This window comes from Lutra lutra, chromosome 9 (genome assembly GCF_902655055.1).
Source record: "Lutra lutra chromosome 9, mLutLut1.2, whole genome shotgun sequence".
NCBI lineage: Eukaryota > Metazoa > Chordata > Mammalia > Carnivora > Mustelidae > Lutra > Lutra lutra.
In genome coordinates, this window is record NC_062286.1 from 115,015,963 (window position 1) to 115,032,607 (window position 16,645).

Sequence of the window (16,645 nt, forward strand, 5' to 3'; positions counted from 1 at the left end):
AAAAGAAAAAAAAAATATGATAGAAACCTGTACTGGAGCCCTTACCTAGGCCAGGTACCTTATTGTAGGTCATGATGATGACACGGGTAAACAAGATATGGAGATCAGTTAAGGGGTTGTGCCCCTCCCACCCCCCAACAACAGTGACTTATAGGGACAGTGAGTGAGGTGTTGTGGAAGAGACACACAGGACCGAGGAAGCCAGACATTCTGCCTTATCACAGAAGGCCACTACAGAGAGGAGATGACACACATTTAGAAGGAGCAGTTTCCCAGGTAGGGGAGGAAGAAGAGTATCTCAGGTGGAGGGAATGAGTGCAAAGAGGTTTATCAAAGCTTATCAGAAGACAGCACCAATGGTTACTATGTTCTTGGTTTGTCCCAAGACTTTCTAAAACATTCACGTCCACCTGCCCTCTCCCACCCCAGGATTTCATTACAGTCTCAAAAATTAAGAACTACCATTTCTAGGCTGCTTGGGTAGCTCAGTTGGTTAAGTGTCTGCTTCTGGCTCAGGTCATGATCTCAGGGTCCTGGGATCAAGCCCTGCTTCAGGCTCCCTGTTCAGCAGGGAGTCTGCTTCTCCCTCTACTCATCCCTCATGCTCGCTCTTGCTCTCTCTCTTTCTCTCAAATAAATAAATAAGATCTTAAAAAAAAAAGAAACTACCATTTTGTCTTATCCACTTCTGTTACCATTCCTATACCTTGCTCGGTGTGGACTCCAAAGGATGGTGGTCTTTGACTTCCCTAATGAGAGTTGATGCCACTTTGGCATTTCTCTACTACTGTCTGCTCAGTACCAAAGCATGTGATCTCCCAAGGCCAAATGCCAGATAGGAAGGTCATATTGTTAATTACATGGGGAAAAAGTGGAGTTTACTCTCGGAAGGCAAATAGGTCACTTAAAGGAAATACAGATGAAATGCTTCACTATTTTGCAGAGCAGAGACTGGCATCAATTATCCAAATAAATGCCCAAGAATGCATCTGACATATCAGATAGGATGGTTGAGACCCCTCTTTGTGGCGTGTTCATGAAACGGTGACCTACAAATCCAGCTTCCAGGTCCCAGCACCAACAGTAGTTCATGAACCGGACAAAACAAGCCCGCAGGAAGTCCCCCAGCAGGATGGTGATGTACGTTACCAGCATGTCAGACACCGTCAGCCTCATAAATTCCTGCAAGGGGCAGCACAGGAAAAAAAGGCATGGTCAGGGTCAAACCTTGTCCATTTCTCCCAGCTGACTGCAGCCATGAAAAGTCTTCCCTACCCACTTGAATCTTTTCTGTGACCTGCTGGTTCGTGGTGGTACAGAGGCGGTACAGAAAAAGGACCCCAGGCTTTGGAAAATCCTTACTTTTAGTTCCCAGCTCTACAAGTTACCAATCATCTTTTGCTTTTGGAATAGTCATATTCCAAAATAGTGATATCAACCTTGCAGGGTTATTGGGAAGCTTAGCGATTATGCATGCAAATTGCCTGGGACATTGGCAATGCCCAGTGTATGGCAGTTATCAGCACTATTGCACAGAGAGAGGATCTGAAGGCTCCCTCCTTGCTTCCTGCACCTCCTCTGAAGTGTAGCTGCCCCCAGCTAAGACTGAATCTGACCATTGTCCCTGGGGACAAGAGCCAGCATTCTTCATCTCCTGCTAATTGGATTTTTGGCTTGTTATACAGAGATAATAATGCAGGTTTTTCATGAGGCACATAGTAGAAGAGCCAAAAGCAAAGTTTTTCTCTGCTTTATAGAGTGTATATAATTTATTAATTTAAAAAATTGGAAAAGGTCTACCAGGCATCATCACAACCTTTAAGACATCTGTCTAATAGCCTTGGAGTTCCTTGGGGGCACAGGGTCTGCTTTATTCATTTTTGTATCCTTCAAGATGATTAAAGAATGTTTGCTGGATGAACAGCTAATGAGTTTTCAGGATTATTCCTCAAAAAGAATTCAAGTTAATGCTCCTAAGTAACAGACAAATCAACATGTATCAGGTCTCCACTTCTGTGCAAGGTGATGCTCTGGGACGTGTGGTGGAGGCGGTGAAGGATACAGGTGAGCAGGAGGTAACAGATTAAACCCATCATTACTGACATGTTCAGAAAGAGACAAGCTTTAACCAGTGTTGGGAACAGTGATGGGCATTCAGGGAGGAGGGCAAGAGAGACATCTTCCAAGGGCACGAGACAGGACATTAGAAATTCTATTGCAGAGTATTCCAAAGGAACCACGTAGGTAATGGGCTCTCTTTTTCCTTCTAAGGAGGGTGGGTTTTATTGACTTGAAGACTCTTTCTCTTTTATACTCCATGATGGCTTTAGAAATGCAGGAGCTTGGGAACCTGGATTGCTTTGTACATGAATGTACAAAGGAAGATTTCAAGAGTATGGGGGGAATCTGGACTAAAAGAAATAAGAAATGGTGAGTCTGAGCCTCCACGGAGGAACTAGGGAAAAAAGGCTCCCGGGACCCCAAGGGAAGGAAACTCTGCTACAGGAAAATATCTGCTGGTGGATTTATAGGCAATGTTTGATGGACTACGTGATACATCCCTTCCTTCATTGTACTTCACCACCCTCAGTTAAAAACACTGCTGTCTAATGCTTTGTGTGATTGGGTTCTTCAGGGAACCCATGAAGAAGTAATAAACTCTGCATCTCAGTGTGGTGGCATAGGAAAGAAAGCCCTGGGCAGGAGATGGAGTTGAGGAAGAGAGGACAGCTGATCCCTGTGTTATCTGAAAATACTTCAAGTTTCTGCCCAGGAAGGCAAAGAACATTAGCCTTTGAAGTCCATACTATGCAAGCTACTGGAATGGTGGTGACAGTGCATAAGGTGAAATGGTAGTTGTTAATATTTGGGACTAATGAAAACCATTAATTCTCTTTACAAAAATGCACAGATGCATATATGGACACAAATCCTGCCCCCAGTTTTTAGGACTATTTATTCCTTATTTTGAGATGGAGAACCTCGGGCTTTCAGTGAAATCTACAGTAAGACTCTAAATGAATCCAAGTGGTATTAGACCGATGAATGGAGCATGTAGAAAAGTATATGGGATGCTGAAAAAAAAAATGGGAAAGAGAAAAGGTAAAAGTTTCCTAGGAAATACTGGCTTGAATTTTGGTGGCTTAAAAATAGAAACATCCAGAAAGAAATAACAAAGAACTGAGAACAGGGATCACTTTTGTAGGACAGTGTAATTACTCACAATGCCCACGGCTGTCTCCCAGCAAGAACCCCGGGGCACATCTGCGGGGTGCAAGGGTGACCGGGGGACACTCTCATTCCAACCCGAGGCATTGTAATAGTTAAACAGAGTCCAGTGAGTGATGTTCTTTATTGTCTCTTCATTAGAAAGCTAGAATGGAAGATGGAAATGTAGGGTTGGAAGGAGCCAGGGATGGTTCAATTGTTTCCAAGGGAACAACAATTAAAGCTAGAATATGCCACCAGTCTACCACCTAGCCTCTGCCCTACCCCTCAGTGGTCTCTACAGAAATACCCTCCCCAGCCTTTCAGTCTATACAGTAGAGGGGGCATTTGGCTGAAGTCCTTGGTTCTTTTCCATGAGATTTTTTCTAAGTTACTATCTGTCTGTCCATCCATCCATTCGTCCGTCCATCCATCCATCCAACCTTCCATCCAACCAACCATCATCCAGTCATTCATTCTTCTTTTGAGAGTAATGTTTTTCAGGATCTATTCTAGGCATGTAAGGTAGAGGTGACACAAGAGCGAAAAAGAGAGACAGGCTTCCCTCAGAAAGTTCATAGCCTGGAGGTGACAGAGGTGAACAGACAATTCAATTATAGAATAAAGTGATAAGAGCTATGGGAAATACTCCCCAGGGACCAAGGAAATCCATATCAGACCATGGGGCCACAGAGAACTTACTGGGAGCAATGACATCTGAGACAAAACCTCAGGAAGGATTAGTCAATGAGTTAAACATGGGGAGAAGGGTGGAGAGACAGGCAAGAGAAAATTCTGTCCCATGGAGGAAATGTGAGATTCAAGAGAGTGGAAGAGTTCACTGGGGTAGGATGAAAGCCAGAGATGAAGGTGGAGGGGTAGGCAAGTTACTTCCATGCCTAGAATCTTCCAATATTTTTCTGTCAAACTCAGGTAAAAGTTCATACAGCTCAGTAATGAGGAGGAAGAGGTGGGGAAGAGGACCATTATCATCTGACCCTTTCCTTGGGTTCATTTCCCCCTTCTTCCTTCCACTCTATTCTTTGTCATCCTACAGTTCCTTGTTTGCACCAACTGTTCCCTCTGCTTTTTCCAATGTCTGGTAGGACTCCCCAGGTTGGGTGGGGAATTCTGGAGTCCCTCCTATGGATTGTCATGCTTCCCTGGGCTTGCCCCCACTGGAGCACATGCCACAATATGCTGTACTGAATGAGTCTGTCTCCCAGCCTAGATCCTAGATGTAAATATCCTTGGAACAGGACTGTGTCTTGCTGTCTGCTGTACCCTCAAGGCCTGATATAGTGGGTGCTCGATGACCATCTAGTGAGCAGTGATGGAAGGTGGGGTCAACCATGAGATAACATGTCAATAGACACTTATTTGGCTGGTAAATATTTATGGCAGCTATGAAGCAATATAGGAAAGGCTGCAGATAAACTATTAAGGATACCAAATGGCATGTATATGATATAAAAAGACTACCTAAGAAAAAGACAGTAATGACCTGCAACAAAATATTAACAATGGTTGTATTTGGGTAATAGGATTCTGGGGATACTTTTTTCTTCATTTTACTTTTCTCAATTTTCCAAAATTTCTTTAATTAGTAGGGATTATGCATTAGGAAAATATAGTTGAAAAAGGAAATCTCATAGGCACCAGGGATTAGAAGAGTTTGTGGTCTTTACCTTGAGATGAACATCATCCATCAGGGCCAAGAGAAACGTGTAGAGGTTCCCCAAGAAGAGTGCAAAGATGCGTCCCAGCTGCCACTTTAGTCCAATGCGTGGGTGATAATTCTCCAGAGCAGCGATGGTTTCAAACAAAGGGGGACAAAACATACCAAGCAGGGACATCACAATTTCTACCTAGGAAATCAGGAAAGCCTGGATTACTTGGGTCATCTGTATCACTTGTTTGGCCACCATCTCTGTACTCCCTAGGGCCATGCATCTCCATCTCCCTGTTGCCTCCTCTTCTGCCTCTGGAGATGCCCTCAGGACTCCACAACTTACTGTGTGACTGTGCCTAAGCTGCCAACATGCCTGGAACTGTCAGCCTATGTCCCAGACATCATAATTGCTCTGTGACTGGATGCCATCATGATTTTGCTATTAGTATTGATATAAATGGCAAATTTTCTTTGAGAACTAAATGAGTTAACATATGGAACAGTTCTTTGTGTTTGGTGAAAGTCATGAGCTGGGCAAGAGTCACTGTGGTAGCTCTTATCTCAGGAGCACGGAATACAGGAAGCTGAGATCACAGAAGGGAACTAACAGCAGAGGGACGTGGTAAAGAGTATGGCATCTGGAGTCAGTTCTCTGGGTTTGAGCTCCAGCTCTATCCCTTGCTGGGTTTGTAACTTAGGACAAGTTACATAATTTTTCTGAGTTTCTTGTTTCTTCACGTGTAAAGTGAGGATGACAGTTTTTTATTGTGAGAGTCAGACGAGATTGTGGACATAAGTCTGCTAGCCTGGAGCCTGGTAAGCACTGAATTTGGCTCCAATTTTGGGAGAATCCTGACTTGTATAACTGAACCTGACCATGGTAGAACATTTTTTTTTTTCCAACTAAAACTGCTCATCTAGTAGAGAGTAAATCTTTGAACTGCTGACCAAAGTGCAGGTGGGTCAACTCTTCTGGGCTGGTTCTGACTCCCTTATACTCTATCACACTGACTGTTGGCTTGGCTACTTATCACCTTCACACCTGTTCATGCAGTGTTTTCCACCTGGACAGCCATCACTGTGGTGCATCACTGCACCACATCCACCACTGCCCTTCTTCACATGTGTGTTTAATGCATAGCCTAATCCTGCCTTTCCCACAAAGTCCCTCTGCCTCTCCAGCTCACATAGAACTCTCCACCTGGCACACATCTGTAAGCCAAAACATCTTGGTTGATCACTATTCCTGCCCACTGCTGTTCGTGCTTTGGTTTATTCCTGTCAAGTCTGCTTCCTAAGGAAACTGTAATCTGCTTAAGGGCAGAATCCATCTCAGGCATCTTTTGTATCCCTCTCATACTTTAGTGATCTGATGTTTTAGATAAGTTAATTGTAAATAGCATGTAGCTTAAAAACATTCATTCTGATTATTGCCTTTATTTTAAGAAAAGAATTTATTTATTTACTAGAGAGAGAGAGAGTGAAAGAGAGAGCACAGAGGGAGAGGGAGAGGGAGAAGGAGATCACTGAGCAGGGAGCCCAATGTGGGGCTTGATCCCAGTATCCTGGGATCATGACCTGAGCCAAAGGCAGACACTTAACCACTTGAATCACACAGTGCCCCATTATTGCTTTTAAACCATAGCTTTAATCCATTTATATTTATTGTAATCATGACATTAATTCTATCTGATTTTATGCTTTATATTTGTCCTACCAGTTGCACATTTCTTTTTTTATCCTTTTTTGCTTCATGGGAAGAGATAGATTCTTTTTTATTACTTAATTTATCTAGCTCATGATTCTGTAGATCAGTATTTTTTCTCTGGGCTTAGGTAGGTGGTTCTTTTGCTGGTCTCATGTGGATTCATTCATATATCTATGGTCAGATGGTTGATGACTTCATTCATATGTCTGCTAGTTGACTGGCTATCATGTAGAGTGATGAGATAACTGGGCTATATGTCTCTCACCATTCAACAGCCTAGTCTGGAACTGTTCACATGGTGGAGGTCTTAGGGTTTCCAAGAGGGTAAGTTCCAATACACAAGCATTTTTCAAGTCTACTTAAATCATGGTTGATATTGTCTCATTGTTAAAGCCATTCACATGGCTAACCTAGCTGGATTCCAAGGGTGGGGAAACAGATTCTACCTCTTCATGAGAGGAGCTAGAAAATCATATTGCAAAGAAATATAGGAATATAAGAAGAGGAAAAACTTGTAGCCATTTTGCCAACTACTAAAGATGTTAAGTTCCCAAAAGAGATTTATGGACTCAATATAACCACAATGAAACTTTAATGAGTTTTATTGTGGATCTTGATGAGAGAACTCACTTTACCAGATATCAAGACATACTTTAAAGGCATAGTTTATCAGTGTATTTCTTAGGGCAGGAACAGGTAAATAAACCAGTGGTATAGAATAGAGAGCCTAGAATCACATTCATACATTAACAGATACTTGATTTAATTTGATACTTGATTTATGATGTATGGCACTATAGAGCTGTGAAGAAAGGATCACCTTTTTAATAGTTCGTGCTAAGACAACTTATTATTCAGTTGACTGACATGCTAATTATAATCCAGCTTTAATAACCTATAAGAGACTAATAAGACGTGACTCTTTGTTCAAATGTTCATGCTACTTAACTGGAAAGGGATGTGATTTCACTTTTTAAATATGTCCTATAGGGTGGCTCAGTCATTGGGTGTCTGCATTTGGCTCAGGTCAAGATCCTGGCATACTGGGATTGAGTCCCACATTGTGCTCCCTGCTCTGCAGGAGGCCTGCTTCTCCCTCTCCCACTCCCCCTGCTTGTGTGCCCTCTCTTGCTGTGTCTCTCTCTGTCAAATGAATAAATAAAATCTTTAAAAAAATTAATAAAATATGTCCTATAATCCAGATTTTCAATAATTCAGCTGAATTGCATAGGAACCAGTATAATTTTCCATGTTTGCCCTCAGCATTCACTTCTACAGAGATGGCCTTTTTACCTCATTTCTTTCATACCAGCTGACATTCTGCATTTTGGAGAATTCCTGGGATCGCTTCACCACAAAGTAAATGAGGTACCCACTTCCACATAAACAGCAGATGATAAGAAAATTGGCCAGGACCCGGAGAAATCTTGTCAGATGGATATTTTCTTCTTTGTTACTCTCTTGTTCATCCACTATTGATTCCTTAATGTGTGGAAATAAGATGTGAGTAAGGACAGGCTAGGAACAAATTGGGTTCCTGAAATGACTACTTAGTATATTATCATAAATGAAATAATACAGAGGAGGTGCTGCAGAGCACTGTTGCCCTATAGAGAATTTTCTTCCTTCCTTCCTTCCTTCCTTCCTTCCTTCCTTCCTTCCCTCCTTCCTAAGATTTATTTATCTATTTTTAGAGAGAGAGAGAGAGAGAATTTCAAGCAGACTCCTCACTCAGCATGGAGCCCCACGTAGGACCCAACAAGCGGCCCAATCCCATGACCCCAAGACCATGACCTGAGCCAAAATGAAAAGTCCAGTGCTCAACCGACTGAGCCACTTAGGCGCCTCAAGAATTGTTTTCTTTAAGAAGATATACCTTGTTGTTATTCCCATTTTGGTACACGTGAAAACAAAAGCTTAGATTTATTGAATACCTACTGTATGCCAGTTGTGGTGCTAAACACCTGTTTTGTATCACCCTCATAATCCCAATAACAAACCAATGTGGTAATTTCTATTATCACCCATGTCATAGATACCTGGCCTAGAGAGATCTCAGCAACTGTCTGACTGGGATTGTTTTAAAACTATAGAGCAAATAGATTAAAATGACATGTTAACAATACTGAGTCTTCTAATCCAGGGACCAGCAAACATTTTCTATTAAGAGCCATAATAGTAGGGGTGCCTGGGTGGCTCAGTCAGTTGTGTCAAACTCCTGATTTCAGCTTGGGTCATGATCTCAGGGTTGTGAGACTGAGCACTGCATCATGCTAAATGTTCATTGCAGTGTCTGCTTGTCCCTCTCCCTCCGCCAACTTCTACTCTCTTTCTCAAATAAATAAATGAAATCTTTTTAAATTTTAATTATTTTTTTAAGATTTTATTTATTTATTTATCTATTTATTTGACATAGAGAGATACAATGAGAGAGGGAACACAGGCAGGGGGAGTGGGAGAGGGAGAGCAGGGAGCCCAATGTGGGGCTCGATACCAGGACCCCAGGATCATAACCTGAACAGAAGGCAGACGCCCAATGACTGAGCCACTGAGGCACCCCTAAAATCTTTTTTTTCTTTTTAAAGAGCCATATAGTAAATAGTTTTGGCTTTGCAAGCCATGTGGTCTCTTTCACAACTACTCAACTACCCCATAATATATGAAAGCAACCACTGACAATATGGGAATAAATAGGCATTGATTTGTTTCTATAAAATCTTATTTACAAAAGTAGGCAGCAGGTTGGATTTTCCCCTGGACAATAATTTGTTGATCCCTGTCTAATCTATGAACATGGTATATCCCCTTTATTTAGGGTTTCTTAATTTCTTTCAGAAATGCCTTATATTTGTTGTTGTTAATTCTATTCTTAAGAATTTTATGTAATTTTATTGTAAATGGGATTAAAATTATTTTCTTGTTTGCTGTTGTATTTAAAAATATAATAGTCATATATATATATTTAATTTTAATTTTAATTTTTTTTTTTAAGTAGGCTTCATGCCCAGCATGGAATCCAATGCAGGGCTTGAACTCATGACTCCGATATCAAGACCTGAGTTGAGATCAAGAATCAGATACTTAGGGGCACCTGAGCGGCTCAGTGGGTTAAAGCCTCTGCCTTCTGCTCAGGTCATGATCCCAGGGTCCTGGGATGGAGCCCCGCATTGGAGCCTGCTTCCCCGCCCACTGCCTACTTAACTGACTGAGCCACCAGGCACCCCTAGATTTTTTATTATAGACTTTGCATCCTGCATCAGTAACTCTCTATGAAGACAGAAATAGTTCATGGTGGTCCCAAGACAGTAAATGAGGTCTCCTGATTACCAAAGTACTGGGAAGGAGACTTTTCTAATCAATGAACAGTTACTATATTCAGGTCCAGGTTTAACTAATTTGTCAAGCAGTTAATATACATTAGCTCCACAGTTTTCATATATGCTCTGTTATATAAAGTTATTATCTCTGGTTTTAATAGACTCAGAGAAAAAGCCTTCACCTTGCCAGATGTTCAAAGGGCTTCAGACATAGGCACTGACCTTCTTTTTCTCTCTTGGGTAGGTCTGGAGGAAGAGACAAAGCCTCCGTTGACCCCTCTTTTGCCCTTGGATGCTCCACCAGTGCCTCCCCCCACCGCTTAACTGCTGCCAGAAGGAGGAGGGAGGAGAGCCCAGTCAGCTCCCTGCACTACCCACTGCCAAGCTGTCAGGACTGTGGGCTCATGAAACCATGTAGCGAGCTGCTCAGCCCATGCTCTGCCCCTGGTGGGTGTACCTGCCCTTTGTAGGCATTGGTGAGTGGGCAGCTGCCAGAAAGGGCCAGAAGAGAGGAGAGGGAAGAAGACAAGGCAATTAAGCGTGTTGTAAATCTGACCTTTGGCAGGTCTTGGGGGAAAGAAAGTCTGATCAGATGGGGAGACATATTGAACTATAAGAACTCTGAATGGTTTTTATAGACATGGAGGGAAAAAATAAGATGTGCTGCTCTTCAACATACTAGCTTCTGTCTTCATTCATTTGTTTACCCCTAGGTTTGCTTTTATTCTAAAAAATAGAGATGTGTAGGCCACTTCACATGTCTTTTGTGAACAAATTTATGAGGTAATTAAGTAGGAAGTTGCTGCATATTTAATTGACTCCTTCCACCCACACAAACCAGAATTCTCAACTCTTTCTGGGGTTTCTAATCACTCAGGGAGCCTTTAAAGAATTTAATGCCAGGAAGGCCCCAGCCCCTGACCAATTATACTAGAATCTCTGGGGGTTTGGGCCCAAAAGATTTTTAAAGCTGCTTAGGTGATTCAAACATACATCAAAGGTTGAGAAGTGCAGCCCCAAATGATTCCTTCCAGTTTCTCTGGCAGAAAAGAGTTCCACAAGGAAACAGTCAGGACTAGGTCCCAGCAACCAAGATTCTCTTTATTATTACGAAATATATTACGAAACAGATGTGGGTACCAGTCATGGCCATTCTTTCTTGAAGGCTTGAGACCTCGGCTCACACCTCTGGTAAAGCCCTTTCCACAAATTACTTGGGGATCTTACCTATCATGCCCCAACTTGGTGAAGTCTCCTAATGAGCAAAGGGACCCAGAATTCCTCGAGGAAGTGGGAACCACCCTGGGACACCTACCTTGAAGCTGGTGGTGATGGAGGCATATTTATTGTCGGCTGTCTCTGAATTCCCAATCAGGTAATCCCAGCTAGTGAACATCTTGAAGCTGAATGTGAAGTTAGCACTCTCCCCCTCACTCGCACTGCCCTGGGTATTGCTGGCCATCCTGTAGGGTGCATACCACTGCTGTTAGCTCAGGGGAACCTTGGCCTCAGCTGGGCTGGGGCACAGGTAGTAGACATGCAATGAGGGGAAAGAGCCAAGATGATTCAAATTGAACTAATTATACCCAGGATGCCTTCCCTCCAGATTCAGAGTCCACAGCAAGCACACATGGTATCATCTGGACAATGAACCACTGAACCATGTTTTCTACCCTGACATTTGACTTCCTGTGGCTAGACTCATCTGCCAATGTTGTTTGAGAACTCTTTGTGGGAACTCAATTCTCAAACCAGAATATCCCCTTCTAATTCACATATTTTCTTAAGCAGAAAAGATAGTTATTTTCTGATATAAAGCCCAACAATCCATGAAGTAGTTGTTATGGAAACTAGTGACAGGTACATCCTTCTCTTAAGCAAACTTGGTTGAAAGTTCCTTGGACCTGCCTCGTTACCCACCCATTTTATCCTACCTAGACTCAACCTTGCTGTGGGAATCAGAATTCCAAGCAGATCCTCTCTCAGATACAATGTGTGTACGATAGAATTTGTGCCTCTTTATCTTCTGGGTCAGCTTTTGGGATCTGCTATTCCATGGGTTTAGTTGACTTAGGTTTTTGGTTCATTAGGAAAACCTTCTATATCCCTATACTTATCTGGGATAATAACAAGGAACATTGCAACAAACACGAGGGCTAAGAATAAAAGCAAGACTATCTCCCCTGATAGATCTGGCTGGGCAGCCACCCATCACCAAATGATCACTATTGTGCTGGGCAGTCCCTCATGAACAGCAACATTTCCCCTTGAGAGGACGTGACAGAAAGCCATACTGGGCTAACAACTGACTTTTTGGAGTTTTTAACACCTGCTCTACTCCTCTCCTGAAGACACAGCTCCTTGTGCTCTTCCTGGAGGAATGCTAAAGGGTGGATGGGGCCCGGTAGTCAGATTTGTGCAGGAGACGGTGTCCCCCACCCTACATCAGCCTTTGCTGATTGGGGTCCCCTGGCTTAGAAGAAGGCAATTCATGGGCCAGAGTTTTTCCTCAGAGAACATAAATTAAGAGACACAGACATATTAAAATGTCATTTCTGGGTGCCTGGGTGGCTCAGTCATTAAGCATCTGCCTTTGGAGGGGCACCTGGGTGGTTCAGTGGATTAAAGCATCTGCCTTTGGCTCAGGTCATGATCCCAGGGTTCTGGGATCGAGTCCTAAATTGGGATCCCTGCTCAGCAGGGAGCCTGCTTCTCCCATTCCTACTCTCCCTGCTTGTGTGTCCCCCCCCCCCGTCAAATAAATAAATAAAATCTTCAAAAAAAAAAAAAGGTCATTTCTGGCCACAGAGACAGATAGAGTTGGGGCCAAGAGGACACCATGGTTAATCACACCACATATGTTCCTTCACAGTTTTTATTGATATTTTTACAAATGCGGAGCTCAGTACTCACAAGCAAACTAGAGTTACAGAGAAGCAGAAGAGTTTTTCTGAGGAAGCTGAGCTCTGGGGAAAGTAAAAACAGACTTGAAGACTTCTCCAGCCTTATCTTACCAGGTACATGCTCTCTCTCAAACCACACTGGCCTTTTGACAGGTTTTGGGACTTACTAAGATATTTGCTGCCTCAGGGCCTTTGCACATGCTCTTCCTTTGTGAAAACGCTGTGCCCCAGACTTTTAAGGTGACTGGCAGTTCTCAGCATCATGTAAAGGTATTTTTATCCCTTTTCCAAAAACTTCCCCTATTACCCTGTTTATATCTTTTATATCACATATGACAATCCATATCTGCTTTATATGTCTCCTTGTTTTCTCTCTAAATCCCCATAAGAAGGTAAGGAGGCACAGGGTGGCCATGGGAGTGGGTTGTTTGTGTGAAGAAAATGAAAAGCCTGTAAAAGAGACGGTCATACTTACGATCTAATGACAATCATCAGGCTATAGCCGAACACGCTGACCCCCACCATAAAGTATGCCATGGGCAACCTGTACCTCAGCCACCCAATAGTCCTCTGGTTGTTGTAGTAGCCGTAGAAGAGAGCAGAATACTTGATGTAACCCTGTGGGATAGGTCCAAATGTTCTGGGTTCGTAAGCTTAGCACAGATGGTCTCCAGACACTTTCATTCTACCTGGGATTTCTTTCTCAGGATGTAATGGGAATCTGAGGGGTAAAAGGAGGAATTCTGCGCATCCTTATTCTTCCTTCAAATTCCCCCAGTTTCTCCAGAGTCTATCCATGTCCCTGCGTCTCCCCTTCATTCTCTTTGTTCTCCATTACACAGAATGCATACAGATACAGAACAAGGAGGACAGCGTTGCTAACATTGTGGATACAATGTGTGTGTGTGTGTGCCTGTGCGCACCCATGCACAAAGAGCTCCAAATTCTTTCCCCTCACATTTCCGGGATCTTAATGTCACACTCTGGAAGTAGGCTGGAGTCTGTGAACTTTCTCAGTATAAAACTTACAAAGAAAACCATACCTTTACAGGGCTTACAGTCTAATCTAAACCTCAAGTTTTGTTTTGTTTTGGTTTTTAGGTATAATTGGCTTTAGGTATAATCAGTACACTTTTCAGGTGTGATACTAGCTTGGAATTATAGCGTTTCTTGTATGTCTTTGCTGAAGTTAAATGAGATTATTCTGGCCTCACACAGATATGTATTCAGAAAGGGGAGGCAAATATTAATAATCTTTTCATATACTTAAGGTTGTTTCTTCTTTGATATGATACCTAAACTCAATAATAAATAGTCATCACTTAAATATTAGTTGTAATGTGGAACCTGAATCACATATTAAGCTTTTCATACCTTGTTACATTAAACTCCATCACACTCCCCAAAATACTGAATAATTGAAAGGAGAAAAATACTAACTTTGCCATAAGGAATCCTGACAGACAAGACTTTACCCAAGTGGTCACAATGTTGCCAATCATAACACGTATCAACATAGTATTACCCCAATTTGCCACCCTGAGAAGGGCATATTACCTCTGTGGCAGCCTTCCCAATAATGTATGATCTCACTACAATCATGAGGGAACATCAAATAAACTCATATTGAGGGACATTTTCCAAAACAACTGACCAGTTCTCCTCAAAAGTGTCAAGGGCACTGAAAGAGAATTGTCACAGATTTGGAGGAGACTAAGGAGATAGGACAAATACAATGTGAGATTTTGAATTTGGTCCTGGAATAGAAAAGGAATATTAGTGAAAAAATTGATGAAATCCAAATAAATTCTACACTTTAATTAATAATATTGTACCAAGGTTAATTTCTTAGTTTTGAAAATTGTTCTATGGGTAGATAAGATGTTATCATAAAGTGAAGCTAGGTGAAGGGTATACGAGAACTCTATACTATTTTTTGTGTAGGGGGAATCTCTGTACTATTTATGCAACTCTTCTGTAAGTCTAAAATTATCTCAAGATTTGAAGTTTTTAAAGCTTAATTGCTCTATCTTGTACTATCAAGATGTGGGATCTTTTACCCACACATAATTCCGTAAGATCATGGATTGGTCAAGTGGAAAATAATGGTTCCCTGAGTTATAAAAATCTGCCAAATGTTGAGGCACTTTGTACACAATGTAAAAAATCATATGTGTTAATATCTTCATTGATCTCATCAGAAAAGCATTTACCCATTGAGACACTGCCACTGTGATGGTGATGGATATAAGTTTTCCAAAGCTTTAATTTTAGCTTGAAAAATACAATTTAAGGGCCACCTGGCTGGCTCAGTTGGTGGGGCATACAACTCTTGATCTTGGGGTTGTGAGTTTGAGCCCCATGCTGGGTGTAGAGATTATTTTTTAAAAAACACATTAAAAAAAAAAGAAAAAATTTTTTACCATTGGTAACAACAACAACAACAACAACAAAACAGAGGATTATTGTTGAACAAATTCAGTTTGTTTTGGGCAGCTAGGATGTTTCCTTAGGGGTCCTTGAGTGAAATAAAGAATAAAGGAAATCCTTAGTGGTAGTACACAGTAGTAGTAGTATATAATACTTAGTAGTATAGAAATGTAGTAGTTGTTTGGAACACCCTTATTCTGAATGACTTGGAAAAATACTCCAACACACTACCACATGTACCTGAGAAGTATGAACCTGACCTGAACTTGAACCTGACTACGAGAATGAAGGATGGCAGCAGCGATGACCTGTTGCCTGAACTTCCCAGCCTCAGGAACTCTTTGGAGTTGCAGACAGAACTCTACAAAGGCATAGAGGTGAGGAGACTCAAAAGGAGAAAGGGGTATTCCAGGCCATGTCCTGAGCAAAAGTAGGGAGGCACTAGTATGTGATGCGTTCAGGGACTTGCTCCAAACTTGATAAAAACTGGAAATTAAAGTATGAGGTCTGAGACAGAAATGGAGCTGGAAAGGGAGAGAGCAGCCAAGTGGTGAACAGTTCTTTTGTAAACCTGATTTAAAACACTGGATTTTATTCCCTTTAGGAATGGGAATAAATGGATATCCAAGGTAGGGGAGTGACAGGGTCAGGTTTGCCTTTCAAAAAGATCACTCTGACAGCAGAGCAAATGGAGATTTTAGGAGCCAAGTCAAAGCAGGAAGCAGAGGTAGAAGATTCTGACATGGTCCTGGTATGGTGTGGGCATTATCCAAAGAAGAAGTAAGAGGCATAGAGAAAGGGGGACTGAATTAAGATAGAGTTAGTGGTTGGTTTGTTGTGTGGGGTGGGGGGAGGTGGTAGTGAGGAAGAGTGATAAGTGTAGGATGACTTTCAGGTCTCACACTTGAACGGTTGGGTGAATGGTGGTTCCAATAAAGGAGATGGGAAAACGCAATGTGGGTTTGGCTGGATAGATGTTGAATTTGAGGATGCCATGTGAAGCTTGGGAACGGCTGAGCTGGCGATAGCCCTGGAGTCTTCCTGTGGGTATGGGAAGAGAAATCTGTCCTGTAGGATCACTTACATGGATCTGGCAGAGAGAGAGAGGAGCGGTGTGTGGCTGCAGGAAGGACCTATGAAAGGGTCTTAGGAGGACAGCGTTGGCTAGCTCATTTTGCATAGTGGGGATCTCATTTGAGTTAAGCACTGGTTTTCCAATGACTAAATGCAATATTTCACACTTATCCATGCAAACTTTAGGTCTTACAATCACATAGTAGAAAGGCATTGGCATGTTAGTGTTGGTACCTCAAAATCCCAAAGGACAGAAAAATCCATGGCTTTTTCTTCCTCAGCCCGAGGCACTGTCTTCCTGGGAATGCTGCCATAGGGCACGCCCATCAGTACC

The 16,645-nt window shown here is 42.2% G+C and overlaps 1 protein-coding gene across 1 annotated transcript in view; it reads right to left on the reverse strand.

Annotated features, from left to right (window-relative positions):
* The window catches only part of TMC2 (transmembrane channel like 2), a 63,603-nt gene that overhangs the window by 17,170 nt on the left and 29,788 nt on the right, over positions 1-16,645 (reverse strand). The window contains exons 7-13 of the mRNA XM_047746971.1: positions 16,546-16,644; positions 13,283-13,425; positions 11,220-11,367; positions 7,881-8,069; positions 4,896-5,075; positions 3,224-3,373; positions 1,054-1,182 (exon numbers count right to left, since the gene is read on the reverse strand). Of these exons, the coding sequence (XP_047602927.1) occupies positions 1,054-1,182; positions 3,224-3,373; positions 4,896-5,075; positions 7,881-8,069; positions 11,220-11,367; positions 13,283-13,425; positions 16,546-16,644 (1,038 nt within the window). The remainder of the gene's footprint in view (positions 1-1,053; positions 1,183-3,223; positions 3,374-4,895; positions 5,076-7,880; positions 8,070-11,219; positions 11,368-13,282; positions 13,426-16,545; position 16,645) is intronic.